A 15,688-nucleotide genomic window follows, 5' to 3' on the forward strand; every position below is an offset into this window, starting at 1 on the left:
ACCATCGGGGTTATTAACTAATGATACCTTTTGTACATAACTTATGTTATATTTCATTGTTTAAATGCATTTTTTGCTGTTCTGCCATACAAAAAAGCTAACCATTTTGAAAAAATGTGAGATACAATTTAGAGTAGTACTCTCACTCAGGGACCATCAATAAATTTTTGACTGCTTTGGTTTGAATTTGTTGTTCTATTCCACCTTAGATATTTTTGTAAGGTTTTGTTTTAGTACCCGTACCACATCTTAATAGGGTACTTTTAGTTGTCTGATTTTAAATTTTTGGCATTATGCATATTCATACACCTCGGCTATCGGAGAATCGATCTTATCTAGCCTTGTCTATAAATTATACAAGAACCTGGAAATCAAATTGTTATGAAGTAAACGTTTTGTAATAGTTACAATGAAAACTAGGAGTCCTGCAGCACCATTTAAACCTCTTATTTTGAATTATGCATCATTTTCTTTGTATCAGCTCTAGAGTGCTTTTATGTGTTAACATTGGGATTAAATCATAGAGAATTATATTTACAATTTAAAAGGTCATCACGATCATGCGATTTGACTCCGACGGATATTTTTGAGGTTTTTTGGTAGGCAAGATGTATGTTAATAATCCAATAAACTGAAGTTCTTAATTAATGATAACATAATAAAAATTTGATTATAAATTATTTATATTGATACAAATTTACAGAACAGAATTATTTTACCATAAATTAAGGACTGGAAAAAATGTTTTAGGTTCTTCGTCCATTATTTATTTGAGATAGACATTATTTAAAAGCTCTTTTAATATTCTTTCTAACTGTGCTATTCATTTTATTTTGAGTAAAAATGGTACAAGTTTGTTTTATGTCAGAAATAGGCCAGTCATAAAACTGCTATGAATCATTAATAAGAAGCTTCATGCAACGAATTTCATCAAAAACTTATGTTATTTTAAAGTTATACTTTAAAAACGTAAATTGCTGATAATAAAATTATAATACAATTGTAAATTTTAATAATAAATTATACCAGATTGTATGAAATTTTATTTATTTTCAAAGCATACATTACTGAATTTATGCGTTGTGATTATACTAAATATCTAAGTGAAAGTAACATTAACAGATATGTATAGCCTATTTAATTCTTATTTAAAACGAATGAATATATTGTTAATTTGAAAAATTATCACTTAAGTAATTAACTAATTGATAATTTTGAAAATTTTAAAATACCAAAAGCATGAATAAAATAATGAGTCCAACGACAGCAAATTCTACCGAGAAAAATAACTGAAGGAATATATTTGTCTAAAAATATCAAAAATTATTATTTTAAAATTGCTGATAATAATTAAAATTACACTTTTATAATACTGTTAATTATTTAGAGTATATTTTTATTGCAAAAAAAATCTTTATCTATAGACTGATTAATTATAAATTGGACAATAAAACAATCTTTTATGTATCAAATTAGAGAAAACTCGAATAACAAAAATTCGATATGAAATTGGCGCCCAACGTAACAAGTTTATGTATAAGTAAGTTTAAATGAATGGACCAATTTTGAAATTGAGTAGGTGGAACATTGTAAAGACCTTTTACGAACATCCTGTGTACGTAAATTACAATTTTATTAGTTTAATCCATTGTATGGATTTCAAATGTAATAAAATATCTTATTTTTGTTCAATACAGTAAAATATTTTGACTATCAATAAATTTCCGTTCTATATCTTGAAAATGAGTTTTCTTATTCATGTTTCAATCAATAAATTTAATAAAACTAAACAATTTTATTTATATAACAGAATTTTGAAAAAGTTCAAACTAGTATTGTAAATGTACGAAAAATTTAAAATCCTGAGAGAATAAATTCAATTTTTTTTAATTATTTCTAAATTAAAATGAACCTTGGACTTGAACTATTAAATATATTAAATTGCCTCTGTAATGTCTCGAGTACATTTATTTTATATAATGCAAGTTATAGCAAATATAATTATTATAAAAAATACCAATTAGTTTATTTACTATTTATTTACGCCATCTACTTTTTGTTTATTTTATTTGTGACTGTAAGTAAAGATTTCTTTTTCAAGGTAACTGCTCAATTTCGGAAGTTCCTAACTATTTCCGATTTGGAGTACAGATTGCGCTCTAAAATCGAAACTCCCTGCTACTCACGTATATAGAAACTCTACAGTAATAAAATTATTTACTATAATTAACAATAAAATGTTATAGTTATTAACAAATTAATACATTGATAGCATTATTTCCATGCAAGACACAAATGTGTAGAGGATGATTAGATTGAAAGGATCCAATAAAACATCTTTAAAATCACATAATGTTTGGTAATTTATGGGAGTTCGTATTTATTCGCAATCAAATGTCAAAAATAAATAAAAAATATACAATCACGTGAATATTTGAATTGACTCTACATTCACCATATTTGTTTGATTTAGCTCCCATAGATTAATCCTATTTCGAAACATGAAAAAGGGCTGAGTATAAAATTTTTGGACATAATGATGAGGTCTTTCAAGGATACATTGAAGGGTATAATAAAATAAATTTTACGCAACAAAATTCGCCATACATACAATTAAAGCTTCTAAGAAAATAGAAAAATATAAATGTATCTTTGAGGATTAAATTAAACATTTTATCAAATTATTATGACCTGCAATTAAATAGATCTGATCTGATCTAAGTTCTCAACTTTGTCCAAGTAGTTTTCGAACAGGATATTTCGTGTAATTGTTTAACTATGTTATGTTGTGCTAACACAATAAAACAGGACTCTGTTTCCTACTGATGAGAGTAGACGAACTTCATGTGTGTTCCTAGTGTGTGAAGTGAAAGGAGTAAAGTGAATACTTTGTATAAATTGAAAGGTCGAACATTTTATCAAATAAAAAAATATTTATATAGAGAATATTCATTATTTACAATAGTCTGACAGCGACAAAGCTGAACTGTACACTTAGAGCATTAGATTAAGATGTTTCATCATAAAAAGTTTTCCGTTTAAATTATAAGCCGGCCCAGACCAGCTCAAATTTGTTAGCTATTAGTGGAAATAAAATACGTTGTAATAATTTTTTTACGAAAAATATTTTTCTGGCAAATTATTACGAAAATTGTTTATAATTTTTTATTTATTTAGCAATTTTTCCATTTTTAATTTTCTAGAAAAAAATTTTCGAATAATTCTACTTATTAAAAAATCAAAGGAAAAATGAATGTACAATTAATTGGGATATTTTTTATTGAGTTTTGAGTTGAAATAAAACTAAAATTAGTTTTAATTATTGTTTTTATTTATTTTTTATTAACATTTCTTGTTTATTACTGCACAAATCATTGATGAATGATTATTTCATTCTATTCGTTTTCAGGACGACTTTTGGTATACCTTTGATTCTATGTTATGCACCACATTTTTCTTAAGTGACATCACAGACGTTCAACTGAACTGACATCTGGCGATTCAGAGAGCCAACCTAATTGATTTTTTTTTTAAAATATTATCACGTTTTAATTTTATTTTCACTAGGTTGCCGTCACCATATTTTTTAAGCGGTGTGTATTGTTTTCCACTATGGATTTTTAGTTTCATTCGTCCTTCCCATGCTTCATCTTCATTCTTCTTCTATGAAATATCTGTGACTCAAAACCCATTCTAAACCAGACTTCACACTACTCCAGAAAGTCATGGTTTCCTTTGAGTCTTGCATCTTTTTAAACCAGCTTTTCCAAGGTTTCTCCTAACAGTTATAACATTCACTGGTTCACCGTCGTTAATAGTCAAAAAAACTTTTTATATTGTGCATTAACTCTTATTAATTAAAGAAATAAGTCGGAGGAAATCGTTATTAAATTACGGGTAAAATGTATTATTAAAACTCGTGTTTATATATGAAACAACTATATTTTTACAATATATAACAAAGTTAGAAATAAAAGCTTATCCAAATGCACATTACAGTTTAAACTAAGATAACAGGTTTATCACAACAAATATTGGGTCACCGAAATATTAATTATTAAGGCTTGCCTAATCAACAAGGGTTGATTTAACTAGCCTGGGCCAAGTATGATAGAACTTAATTGTAAGAAATAAGATATTGAAAACATTGAAACCTTGCAGGTTTCAATTAAACCATAGATATTTCTTCAAATCGGTAACACACTTGACATGCACATTAAAAAATATTCACCCTCCCAGAAAATACTCCCAAACTAAGTATGGACAGTATATTATATCTATGTTTCCCAATATACTGTTTACTAAATAAGAACTTAACGTGAAATTTTTTATTAAACTATTATGTCCTCACATCGAATTTATATATAACCTTGGGAAACATCGACATTACAATTAGCAAAGGAAGTAAGTACATCTAAATTTGTGCTAAATAAATATAAACTTAAGGAATTAATAAAAAAATTGAGAGTAAAGCTAAAAGATCTAAAATAAATATTTTCATTACGTATTATATATTAAATATTAATTCCACATTATGAAGATGTGGATGGTCCCGGAGATCCATTGCGTTTTTTAGACTTGTGTTTAAGTTCGTCTAAGTAAGTTTTTTGTGACTCTGCTAATACTTGTGCCATAATTTCTTGATCGAAATCTTCTAAACCTGCAAAGATATTTATAAAAGAATCTACTAATGCACAGAAGTTTAAAGGGGAACTACCTATGTTAGAGCTATCCATACTGGAGGGTCCAGCCTGCTGTTTACACTCCTGCGGGAAAGTTTCAGCTTCAGTCTGCTCAATCCTTCTGGGCGAATTATAAACACGTTTTGCAAAAGCAGATTCCTCTTCAGTGGGAACATACACAGGTGGAGTCGTTTCCAATATAGGTTCACTTGTGCCAAATGACGGTCTAGGGCTCGCTGCATAAGAATTTTCTTATAAGTAAGAAAGGTACTTTGAACAACTCATATTCTTAGGTGGAGATTTATTTATTATTTATTATCTTGCATACCTAAGGGTGAGAAAGAAGTTCTTGGCGAAGCCGAAGCCTTAGGTGACTGACACCCTTTTGGGGACACTGAACCACGTCTTGAACTTCTAGGACTGTTCAACATTGCAGATGTAATTGTACTGCTGCTGCCACTTGCTAGTGGATGACCCTGATCTTTCAAACGCTTCTCTGTGTCTCTGAAATATTGAATGTAAGACTCACGGGCTACCTGTTCCTCTATAGCCTCATTAGTAGCCTCCCAATCTGTAGCTTTGATCTTGTCTTCCAACATTGTCTAAGATAGGAATGTGTTAGTAATTTATATGAAGTAATTAATGTCAATCAATATTGTATGTACCTGTTCAATGAGCAATTCCTCACTAGCACGAATTGCATCATTAAACCGCCTACGATCAATGTCGATCGGTTTATAGTTGGGTAGACCCAATCCAACGCCTACTGATGGCTTATTTGGATTACTAATTGAATTGTAATGACACATTCTATGATATGAAAGTCTTATCGGTTCATAAGTATTTATTATTCTAGAACAGTTAAAGATGTTAATAGGTTCTAAAAATAAAAAAAAAAATCTAGTTTATTATTATGTAATAACAAAAATGTAATATGATTAAAAGTAGGACTAATATTTGAACTTTAGTTCACAGTTCCTAATTTATTTAAAATTAATACAAACCAATTTGGTAGCAGTACACTTCAATTGTGCGATTGTACAGTTCACTCATAGCCTGGATTTCCAAATGGTTTCCGTGAACGTTCCATTTCCGTTTTCTGGCAACGTACTTGTCAAAATCTTCAGTAACATAAGGTTCGAAATAATCGCGATTTTGGACCTATAAATGAGCATTTTTAAGTTATGTACTTATTTAAATATTTAAAGAATTTGCATATTGATAAAGAATTTATTATTATATCAACTATTATCAATTGCAAAACATTCTTTTTAATAGACAAATAAATTTTATTACGATAATGTTTGTTTTTATGTATTCTTATCTTTGTTTTATTAGTATTTTGTTTTGTGAGTCATGACAAATGTGTATGCCTACTAAAATGCATGTTAGTTTAGCTTCTTTCAACCTGTCAAATCATGAATAATATTTAATAATGGCAGCATTAAGTTACATTGTTTATTTCAAAAGGAAAATATTACTAATACCCAATGGAATTCATTTGCTCACTCATATGATTAAAGTAAATTGATACTTACTATATAGTTCATGCAATCCTGACGAACTTGAAAATGGAACTCCTGATCACCATATACTTGATCAGCAATGGAACGAAAGAGACATGCCCCATCCTCATTCATATTTTTGATTTCATAGCCTAAACTAGACATACACCGGAAGAAAAAATCATCCCTCTAGAATCAGAAAATGACATATTAAAACATACTCTAGTAAGAGTTGTGCATATTATACTGACTGAATCTGAATAGCCCCCAAAAATAATTTACAAATAGAAAAGTAGTAAGCAAACCTTCTGCCATTCTTCATCTGTAAGAAGACGATCCTTGATGATTCTTTCATCATATTCATCCTCACTATTGAAACCTGTGCAGTCTTCTTTTTTGACAACCTCATTGTTATTGGAAGTAGCTTCGACATCTGTAGAATCTGGAGGTGTGGTACTGGCTGCATCATGCATTGGTTCAGCTGCAATGTCTCTCTTGGCAATTCTGTCACGCTTCTGTTCTCTGCGAACCTCCCTTTTCTGTTCTCTTTCCCTTTCTCGATCCCGACGCCGTTCGCCATCCTTATAATGTTTTCGAAATCTTTCTTTGCCATTGGGCGATTTGCTGTAAAATAATAGATTGTACGACATGAGTACGAGTTTAGCAGGTTTGCTTACTAGGAAAATGGTGACCTTCTAGATGGTGATTTGTTTTCATTTAGAGATGATATTTGCAACGAATTAATTTCGTCTCTCCTTCGGACAGTCCGTTCAGAGTTTACCTTAAATAAAAGTGGCATGATGTTTGAATGTTATTTCACGGGACGTATATGTTGATTATGTTGACAAGTTATGTGTTTGCCCAAACTTACATTTTGTTGATTTTGTTCGTTACTTTCTTCAACATTAGATGAAGGTCTCTTAGCTGGCAAAATAGTCATTGTAAACTAATTTATCCGTAATTTTGAAGTAAATTATGATTAAAAGAGGAAAAACTGGCAAAAATAGTCCTAATGTTGTCAACTAAGAACAGCTGTCTACATATACCAACATCGCAAAAATAAATTTACTAAGTTTCTAATATTGATTAAGCTGGTTGCATAGAAACAAAGAACAGAACAATCGACTAAAACACCGTTGCCTACTTCACTATAATTCCCCTATTAAAGGGATAATCAAATTATTCAGGCTTGTTTTTGATTTTTCACTTACCAAGATTATTTATGGAGAAATCAGCAGACATGTTCGCAATGGCGGAATTCAGATATAAACAATCAATTTTAGACCATATGATATATATTTTAGGCTTTTATTAGGTAACTATAAATAAAATAGCTTTAAAATGATTAATTTTAAGTCATTTACAATATTTTTACTACTAAAATTGATTATTTGATTTAATAAAATGTTCAAAACTTCCGACATAAATGTTTTTTATTATAAGGTAAAGGATATTTTTTTCTAATACATAATTTAAATAAAGAAAAAAATATTAGGTACTCAAAATATATAATTTATAGTTGATATACAATTCACATATGCATATTATAAAAAACAATTCGTGGTTCAGTCAGATAAACAGTCGTCTCTTCCTATGTTAACTTTGTTTTATAACGAAAATATCTTCATTAGTTTCGTCCACAGAGTGCCTCTGAAAAGCCCTGTTAAGACCAAAATGAGAAGATACGATATTATTAAAAATATTGACACATTTTTAATGCTGAAAATAATTTTCTTGCGGCTATACACTAACAAGTATTTAACCCTTAACATTTCACTGTCAGTTACGACGTAATACTTTTCTGGTATTTCATTGTAGCTTTCTTCGTTACGTGATCTCTGCCTGTGTTTAGTATCTGAAACAACGGTAACATATTTAAAAGTTACATACAAAAACAGGAAAATAAAATTTGTATTAAGAAAACTTTATATTTTAGGAAAAGAAGAGAGAAGTAGAATAAAAAAAGTGTACAAAATGAATTTAGTTTTATTGAAAAGTGGTTAGTTAAGATTATTATAATTTTTTGTCTATTTCTTATTGACTTTCAACTTAAGTGAATATATTTACCTTTACATTTCACTTTGTCTATATGGTCGATGACCTCGCAAATTGCAATTATACTCTGTTGGCTTCCTAAACAACTGTTTTTCCATGTTTCACGAAATGGGGCATAGGTGGTACATACAGTAATTTCACTAGATAAGTAGACGCCATTTCCAAAAAGTCCTTCCTAAAAAAAATCATCCTTTTATCAACAGTAAACTAAATATGAGACATTACCTTTTTGAAACTGAAGTGTTGTTGGAGGCCTACTCGAAGTATAGAATAAAAATTGTCTAGAGCACTTCCATGGTATGCAAAAATAGTGTTATTATTACCAATTCGTTTTTGAAATGCTTTTTCTGTTGATTCTGGATAACAAACCTCAAAAATATATTGTGGTAATAGTTTTCTCAAACCTCCTCTGTTCTCTACAGGAATATGTTCCTAAAAATTAATCACCCATAGATGTATTTTGAGGTCAATCTAAGAATAATTAAAAAAAGGCATATAATGATATGATAAGGAACTTTTATTAAATACTTACCAGGTTCCGCAGTTGTAATTGGGGAAATCCTGACTCAATGTACATCCAAGTAAGTAAATCAATAGTTTCTTGAGGTAAGTCATTATTACTAACTAATTCTTTTAATGGAGGAATTGTATCACAGATAGAGTTCTGAAAAACAAACAAAATTAAATAATACAAAACTGTTCTATTACATTGAATATTGCAATTTAGTTCAACCCTCAATTATAGGTACAGGTCTACTACAATTTCACAACAATACAACTGAAAAAACTAATATCTACTATAATAAAGAGCTAACATTATTATAGTACTAACCAATTTTTGCCAGTCTTTCTCTCCTCTATTAATAAACATTGGAGGGAATGGCCTAAGACATTTGTCTGATCTGTAAGACTTTAAAGCGGCAATAAGTATACAAATCATTAAATCTGCCCCTAGAAAGTTTTCCCTCATTTTATCTTTTAATTTTCTAAATTTACTTTCCATTGTTATTATTTTTAATTAACTGCTAAATTGTTCACATCAAAAAACTGCTTAACTAATGACCTTATGGTTTTAAGTACTTGTATAATAATAACGTAGCATCATTCAAATAATATGATAACATGAACATGAAATTTTGTTGACACGTGACGCACAGGGGGAGCATCACATTTCAAAACAATAACAATGTATATTTTGAAATAAGTTATTTTGAAAATATTTTTATACAGCTCGACGTAATTGTTTAATAATTATGTTTTGTACAATAAAGTTTACTTCATAAAATTTAATTTACTGAATGCCGCACAGTGCGGAATCCTTAGAAAACCGAAATCAGTTATACCAATCGTAATATTGAATAAACAAAAACACTAAGATTTGGCATTTGTGTTTACTTGTGTGCCGCACCTTTCAATTAGATAATTTACAAATTTATTTATTTAAAACGATGTTCAAATAATAATAATGAATTGTGACCAGTGAATTCCGTCGGCGATATAAATCGTTAAATGTTTTATTTCAGTGAGTTTAATTAAAAGTGTAGTTAAAAATGGCAGGAACTGATAGGGTGTCTATGAATGATGCACTATCTAATGTTGATGTACTGGATGAACTTCCTTTGCCCGACGAACAACCGTGCATTGAAGCACAACCGTGTTCGGTAGTTTATCAAGCTAATTTCGACACGAATTTTGAAGATAGAAATGGATTTGTCACTGGCATTGCAAAGTACATTGAAGAGGCCACAGTTCATGCAAGTCTTGTATGTTGATGTAGCACTTTTAGTTGGGGATGCTTTATTATTTGTTTTGTGATTATAGAATGAATTGCTGGAGGAGGGCATGGAACATGCTGTTATGTTGTATACGTGGAGATGTTGTTCAAGAGCTATTCCTCAGCCTAAATCGAATGAGCAGCCCAATAGGGTGGAAATATATGAGAAAACTGTTGAAGTTTTGGCCCCAGAAGTCAACAAACTTCTGAATTTTATGTATTTTCAAGTAAGTTCTTATTAACAAGATATTTGCCACTTTTTCATATAATAGTTTGATAAATATTGACTGAAAATATGGAAAAATTAAGTTAAACATTACCTTATCTTGTTTTGGGTTATTTTATTTATTATCAAATATATAACAGATAATTTTTAAATTAATTTATTTATGTTTATTTTAAATATTTACAAAAGCTGTTTCTTTGGCCAACCAAATCAGACTAAATGTATTTTTAAAATAATTTAAAAAAGCAAAAAAACGTATAGAATATTGAAATATATTTTTTATACTGACTTAATTTTAAATTTTGTGATGCTTATTTGATCACCATTCTATATGCATATTAAATAAATTATTATGAGGTATACAATCCAATTTTTTTTGTTATACAGAATGTATTTTACTTTAAATTGAAATTTAATCACACCACTCTGAAACGTAAGAAAATTGTGGTATTATTGTGGAACAATATATAATTTTAAATAATATTTACATATTATATTATCTATTTTCCAAACACACATCCATTTATGACTCAAATTGTAGACAAATTTATTCATCACAATGACGCACTCCTAGGTTGATGTAAAACATTATTGCTAGATAAACAACAATTTTAAATTTATTGACTAAATGACTAACAATTTAACATTAAGAATAAATATTATTAATATAAGTAGTACAGATAATGTTTTAACTTATTTTAATACAATAATTGTATTCAGGAATAATAGAAATATAATATGAGCATATATTACAGAAATAAAGCACCATGTTACAGAAAATAATAAAATTTCACATTCACATTTCAAATGAACTAACAATATTTATTACGTTACCGTTCCCATAAACATAATTTATTTGCAGAGAAAAGCTATTGAAAGATTTTCAAAGGAAGTTCGAAGATTATGCCACACAGAAAAACGAAAAGACTTCGTGTCTGAGGCATATCTCCTAACTTTGGGAAAGTTCATCAACATGTTCGCCGTTCTGGATGAGTTAAAGAACATGAAATCCAGTGTTAAAAACGACTACTCAACATACCGAAGGTATTACCGTCAAATAACATTGAAGAAAATATATTTCCTTTGCTTTTTATAGGGCTGCACAGTTTTTGAAAGTAATGTCAGACTCTCAGACCCTTCAGGAGTCACAAAATTTATCTATGTTTCTTGCCACCCAAAACAAAATCCGTGACACGGTCAAGGAGAATCTGGAGAAAATTACCGGTTACGAGGAGTTACTCGCTGACGTTGTAAATATTTGCGTGCAAATGTTCGAATCGAAAATGTACTTGACCCCCAGTGAAAAGCACATGCTTGTTAAAGTCATGGGTTTTGGTTTATTCTTAATGGACAGTGAACTGTGTAACATTAATAAGTTGGATCAGAAAAAGAAGTTAAGGTTGGACCGAATCGATAGAATATTTAAGGTGGGTCATTTATTGATTGATTGTCAATATTTTATAATGAAATTTGTAGAACCTTGAAGTAGTGCCCTTGTTTGGTGACATGCAAATCGCCCCATTTAACTACATAAAACGAAGCAAGCACTTTGATGCTAACAAGTGGCCGTTATCGAGTAGCAATACACCTTCTCCTCAAGCTGATCTTATGGTCCATTTGCCACAAATACGTGAGGATCACGTAAAATACATCAGTGAATTGGCACGTTACAGTAACGAAGTGACTACCACATATAAAGAATGTGGCACAGACGAGGAGAATAAAGAAACAGCTGAATTAGCTTTGAGGGGACTGCAGTTATTATCTGAGTGGACTAGTGTTGTCACTGAGTTGTATTCCTGGAAATTACTGCATCCCACTGACCACCATCAGAACAAGGAATGTCCTAAGGAAGCAGAAGAATATGAAAGAGTAATAATCACAAAATCATTGTAATTTGTTGTCCATTGTTATTAATTAACAAATTTTCAGGCTACACGATATAATTACAGTGATGAGGAGAAGTTTGCCCTTATTGAAGTAATAGCCATGATTAAAGGGTTGCAGGTTCTTATGGCCAGGATGGAAACTGTATTTACAGATGCAATTAGAAGGAACATTTACGCAGAACTACAAGAGTTTGTACAACAAACGTTAAGAGAGCCTCTGCGCAAAGCCATTAAGAACAAAAAAGATTTAATAAGAAGCATAATAATGTCAGTTAGGGAAACATCAGCAGATTGGCAAAGAAACTTTGACCCATTACAAGATCCTGCTTTGAAAGGGAAGAAGGATCCAGACAGTGGGTTTAACATTAAGGTTCCAAGACGTAATGTGGGTCCCTCATCAACACAGTTGTACATGGTCAGAACCATGTTGGAATCGTTAACGTCTGATAAATCTGGTGGTAAAAGGACGTTGAGAAAAGATATTGATGGGCAATACTTGGTGCAAATAGATCAGTTTCACAAAATATCGTTCTATTGGAGTTATTTGTTAAATTTCAGTGGTGAGTATTATTTATGCTACATACGTTAACCAAGCATCTTACTATAAGAAGCTGTTATTAGTACTATACTTGTTTGTTGTGTTTTAGATTCCCTACAGAATTGTTGTGATTTGTCCCAGTTGTGGTACAGAGAATTTTATCTGGAAATGACCATGGGAAGGAGAATAAACGTATGTTGCTTCTGAATCTATGTGGTTATATCTAACTAATAATTTGTAGAAATGTACGGTACGTCATCACCACAACGAAGAATGCAGCGACCTGATAACAATGGAAAAAAGAATACAGTTTCCCATTGACATGTCAATGCCTTGGATTCTGACTGATCACATATTGAAAACCAAAGAGCCATCAATGATGGAGTATGTACTTGATAAAAGAAAACATTGAGTTGATTGTAACTTTATTTTTTGCAGATATGTTTTATACCCACTTGATTTATATAATGACAGTGCATTGTATGCCCTTACGAAATTCAGAAAACAATTCTTATACGACGAAGTAGAAGCTGAAGTGAACTTGTGCTTTGATCAATTTGTTTACAAACTAAGCGAGCAAATATTTGTGTATTATAAGCAGTTAGCCGCCAGCATATTCCTAGATAAGCGATTCCGTGTTGAGTGTGCAGCCATAGGAGCCTATTTGTTGCCTTATCCTAGAGCCAATCGCTATGAGACTTTATTAAAACAACGTCACGTGCAGTTATTAGGTCGTTCCATAGATTTGAATAAACTTATCACACAAAGAATTAACGCTGATATGCAAAAGTCGTTAGATTTTGCTATAAGTAGGTTCGAAGCTGGCGATATAACTGGTGTTATGGAATTAGAGGGCTTGTTAGAGGTTAATAGATTGTGCCATAAGTTACTAAGCAAATGGTTAGCTTTAGATGATTTTGATTCGATGTTCAAAGAGGCAAATCACAATGTCCTTGCACCTTATGGTAGGGCAACCTTACATGTGTTTTGGGAGTTAAATTATGACTTCTTGCCCAATTACGTATATAATGCTGCCACCAACAGGTAAGCTTATTATATTTTTGTGAAAGACATATTCATATAACATTTTCATATAACATTTTACATTTATTTTGTTGTAGATTTATAAGATACAGAGGTATCCAATTCTCAGGAGCTGTGCATAGAGACAGACCCCCACAAATGTCACATGCCTATACTTGGGGAAGTAAGCAGTTAAATTTGGCCTACACCACACAATACAGCCAATATAATGGATTTGTTGGTCCCCAACATTTCCATAAAATGTGTAAATTATTGGGTTATCAGGGAATCGCTGTAGTAATGGAGGAGTTATTGAAAATTGTTAAACAACTAATCCAAGGAAATCTGCTACAGTTTACTAAAACCTTAATGGAAGCGATGCCGAAACTGTGCAAGCTTCCAAGATACGACTACGGATCGCCCGGTGTCTTGGGCTATTATCATGCACAGTTAAACGACATCCTTCAGTATCCTGACGCGAAGACTGAACTCTTTCACAATTATCGAGAATTCGGAAATATTATACTGTTCTGTTTGTTGATGGAGCAGGCTTTATCTCAGGAGGAGGTGTGCGATCTGCTACAAGCCGCACCGTTCCAAAACATACTGCCTAGACCCTACTGCAAAGAAGGGGAAAAACTTGAACAAAAACAAAAACGTCTCGAGGCAAAGTATGCGGCATTGCAAATTGTTCCGAATATTGAGAAGCTTGGTACAGCCAAAGTGAGTTGGTACAACAACTGTAGTATGCATTTGTGACTGAATTTTAATTTTTAGCAAGCAATGATATCTAGGGAAGGTGATTTGTTGACCAGAGAACGATTGTGTTGTGGATTATCTATATTTGAGGTCGTTCTAAATAGACTAAGGACTTTCCTTGACGATCCTATTTGGGTTGGTCCTCCTCCTGCTAATGGCGTTATGAATGTTGATGAATGCGTCGAGTTTCACAGACTTTGGTCTGCTTTACAGTTTGTATATTGCGTACCAGTTAGTGAAAATGAATATACAGTGGAGTAAGTAAAATATATTATGTACCAGAAAAAGTAATTACATTTTTGGTTCATTAATTTTTAGGGAAATGTTTGGTGAAGGTTTGCATTGGGCAGGTTGCACGATGATTGTTTTACTTGGCCAACAACGGCGATTTGAGGCCTTAGATTTTTGTTATCACATTTTAAGAGTACAACGCGTTGACATGAAAGATGAGAAGGTCAAAGGAATAGTAAGTCACAGCAACAAGTTTAAAATACATGTGTTAATATGTATAATTATTTTTAGAACTTGAAAAGGATGTGTGACAGAATAAGAAGGTTCCAGGTATTGAATTCGCAAATTTTTGCTATTTTGAACAAGTTCTTAAAATCTGGAGAGAATGATGAACTTTCTGTGGAACATGTTAGATGCTTCCCACCACCTATTCATCCTGCTATAAATCCTCAACAACATTATCACGCTCCAGAACATTTACGACAATGTTAAGGGATGTGTAATTGTACAATTGACACGTATTTTAGTCTACTCCATATTTATATTAATTTGTGATTATAAGCAATTGTAAAGGATATTTGACTTTTTTACTTTTTATATTTCTGAAGAATTAAGGGTCTCAACATACATCTGTATATATCCATTTAATAATATTGTTAATGAGCTACTCTGTCTCCTTATTATTATTATTATTATTATTTTATAATTTTAAAATTAATCGAAATATTACACATATTTTACTTTGAATAGTCCAAAAATAATTAGTTATTTATAAAATATTAATATTTTGTAATTTTAATTATATTATATTTATTATTTGTACATGTTATTTGCAATAAGTATAATATTCCATTCTATAATATATTTGTAATTTTACATGACGTTTTATTTATTTCTTTCTCTTTAATCAGAGATATAACGTTTCTGATTCTCCAAATTTATCGGAAAATTTTAAATTATGATAACACAATATTATAAAAGTTTACATAAATAAAACATTATGCAT

The 15,688-nt window shown here is 30.7% G+C and overlaps 3 protein-coding genes across 4 annotated transcripts; 1 reads left to right on the forward strand and 2 right to left on the reverse strand.

Annotated features, from left to right (window-relative positions):
* Positions 1-3,922: 3,922 nt before the first annotated feature.
* On the reverse strand, positions 3,923-7,220 carry LOC109595139 (OTU domain-containing protein 5-B). Of its 2 annotated transcripts, XM_020010474.2 has the most exons (9): positions 7,059-7,219; positions 6,865-6,968; positions 6,493-6,811; positions 6,221-6,376; positions 5,687-5,843; positions 5,348-5,562; positions 5,011-5,284; positions 4,718-4,918; positions 3,923-4,660 (listed from the first exon to the last, which is right to left on the reverse strand). In XM_020010474.2, exons 1-9 carry the CDS (start codon positions 7,125-7,127, stop codon positions 4,533-4,535), a joined length of 1,623 nt encoding a protein of 540 aa, XP_019866033.1. In that variant the 5' UTR covers positions 7,128-7,219; the 3' UTR covers positions 3,923-4,532. The 2 variants fall into 2 exon arrangements, with proteins under 2 accessions (XP_019866033.1, XP_019866106.1); XM_020010547.2 differs by lacking the exon at positions 6,865-6,968 and having other exon boundaries at positions 7,059-7,220.
* Positions 7,221-7,678: 458 nt separating this feature from the next.
* Positions 7,679-9,421, reverse strand: LOC109597748 (protein mono-ADP-ribosyltransferase PARP16). Its single transcript, XM_020013545.2, has 5 exons — positions 9,075-9,421; positions 8,775-8,906; positions 8,468-8,674; positions 8,255-8,417; positions 7,679-8,042 (listed from the first exon to the last, which is right to left on the reverse strand). Exons 1-5 carry the CDS (start codon positions 9,243-9,245, stop codon positions 7,795-7,797), a joined length of 921 nt encoding a protein of 306 aa, XP_019869104.2. The 5' UTR covers positions 9,246-9,421; the 3' UTR covers positions 7,679-7,794.
* A 216-nt stretch (positions 9,422-9,637) lies between these two features.
* Positions 9,638-15,558, forward strand: LOC109605081 (cytoplasmic FMR1-interacting protein). Its single transcript, XM_049961721.1, has 13 exons — positions 9,638-10,005; positions 10,064-10,243; positions 11,105-11,286; positions 11,339-11,669; positions 11,719-12,114; positions 12,175-12,691; positions 12,779-12,861; positions 12,911-13,053; positions 13,108-13,713; positions 13,791-14,415; positions 14,470-14,708; positions 14,770-14,917; positions 14,974-15,558. Exons 1-13 carry the CDS (start codon positions 9,793-9,795, stop codon positions 15,172-15,174), a joined length of 3,864 nt encoding a protein of 1,287 aa, XP_049817678.1. The 5' UTR covers positions 9,638-9,792; the 3' UTR covers positions 15,175-15,558.
* Positions 15,559-15,688: the final 130 nt, after the last annotated feature.

This window comes from Aethina tumida, chromosome 1 (genome assembly GCF_024364675.1).
Source record: "Aethina tumida isolate Nest 87 chromosome 1, icAetTumi1.1, whole genome shotgun sequence".
Classification (NCBI taxonomy): domain Eukaryota; kingdom Metazoa; phylum Arthropoda; class Insecta; order Coleoptera; family Nitidulidae; genus Aethina; species Aethina tumida.

Coding starts and splice junctions, on each gene's coding strand:
- LOC109595139 (XM_020010474.2), bottom strand. CDS start 7,127: ATGACTATTTTGCCAGCTAAGAGACCTTCATCTAATGTTGAAGAAAGT. Junction 6,969..7,058: donor ACGAACAAAATCAACAAAAT/GTAAGTTTGGGC, acceptor CTTTTATTTAAG/GTAAACTCTGAACGGACTGT. Junction 4,661..4,717: donor TATGGATAGCTCTAACATAG/GTAGTTCCCCTT, acceptor ATATCTTTGCAG/GTTTAGAAGATTTCGATCAA.
- LOC109597748 (XM_020013545.2), bottom strand. CDS start 9,245: ATGGAAAGTAAATTTAGAAAATTAAAAGATAAAATGAGGGAAAACTTT. Junction 8,675..8,774: donor AATTACAACTGCGGAACCTG/GTAAGTATTTAA, acceptor ATTAATTTTTAG/GAACATATTCCTGTAGAGAA. Junction 8,043..8,254: donor AGACAAAGTGAAATGTAAAG/GTAAATATATTC, acceptor CCGTTGTTTCAG/ATACTAAACACAGGCAGAGA.
- LOC109605081 (XM_049961721.1), top strand. CDS start 9,793: ATGGCAGGAACTGATAGGGTGTCTATGAATGATGCACTATCTAATGTT. Junction 13,054..13,107: donor AAAGAGCCATCAATGATGGA/GTATGTACTTGA, acceptor TATTTTTTGCAG/ATATGTTTTATACCCACTTG. Junction 14,709..14,769: donor GAAAATGAATATACAGTGGA/GTAAGTAAAATA, acceptor ATTAATTTTTAG/GGAAATGTTTGGTGAAGGTT.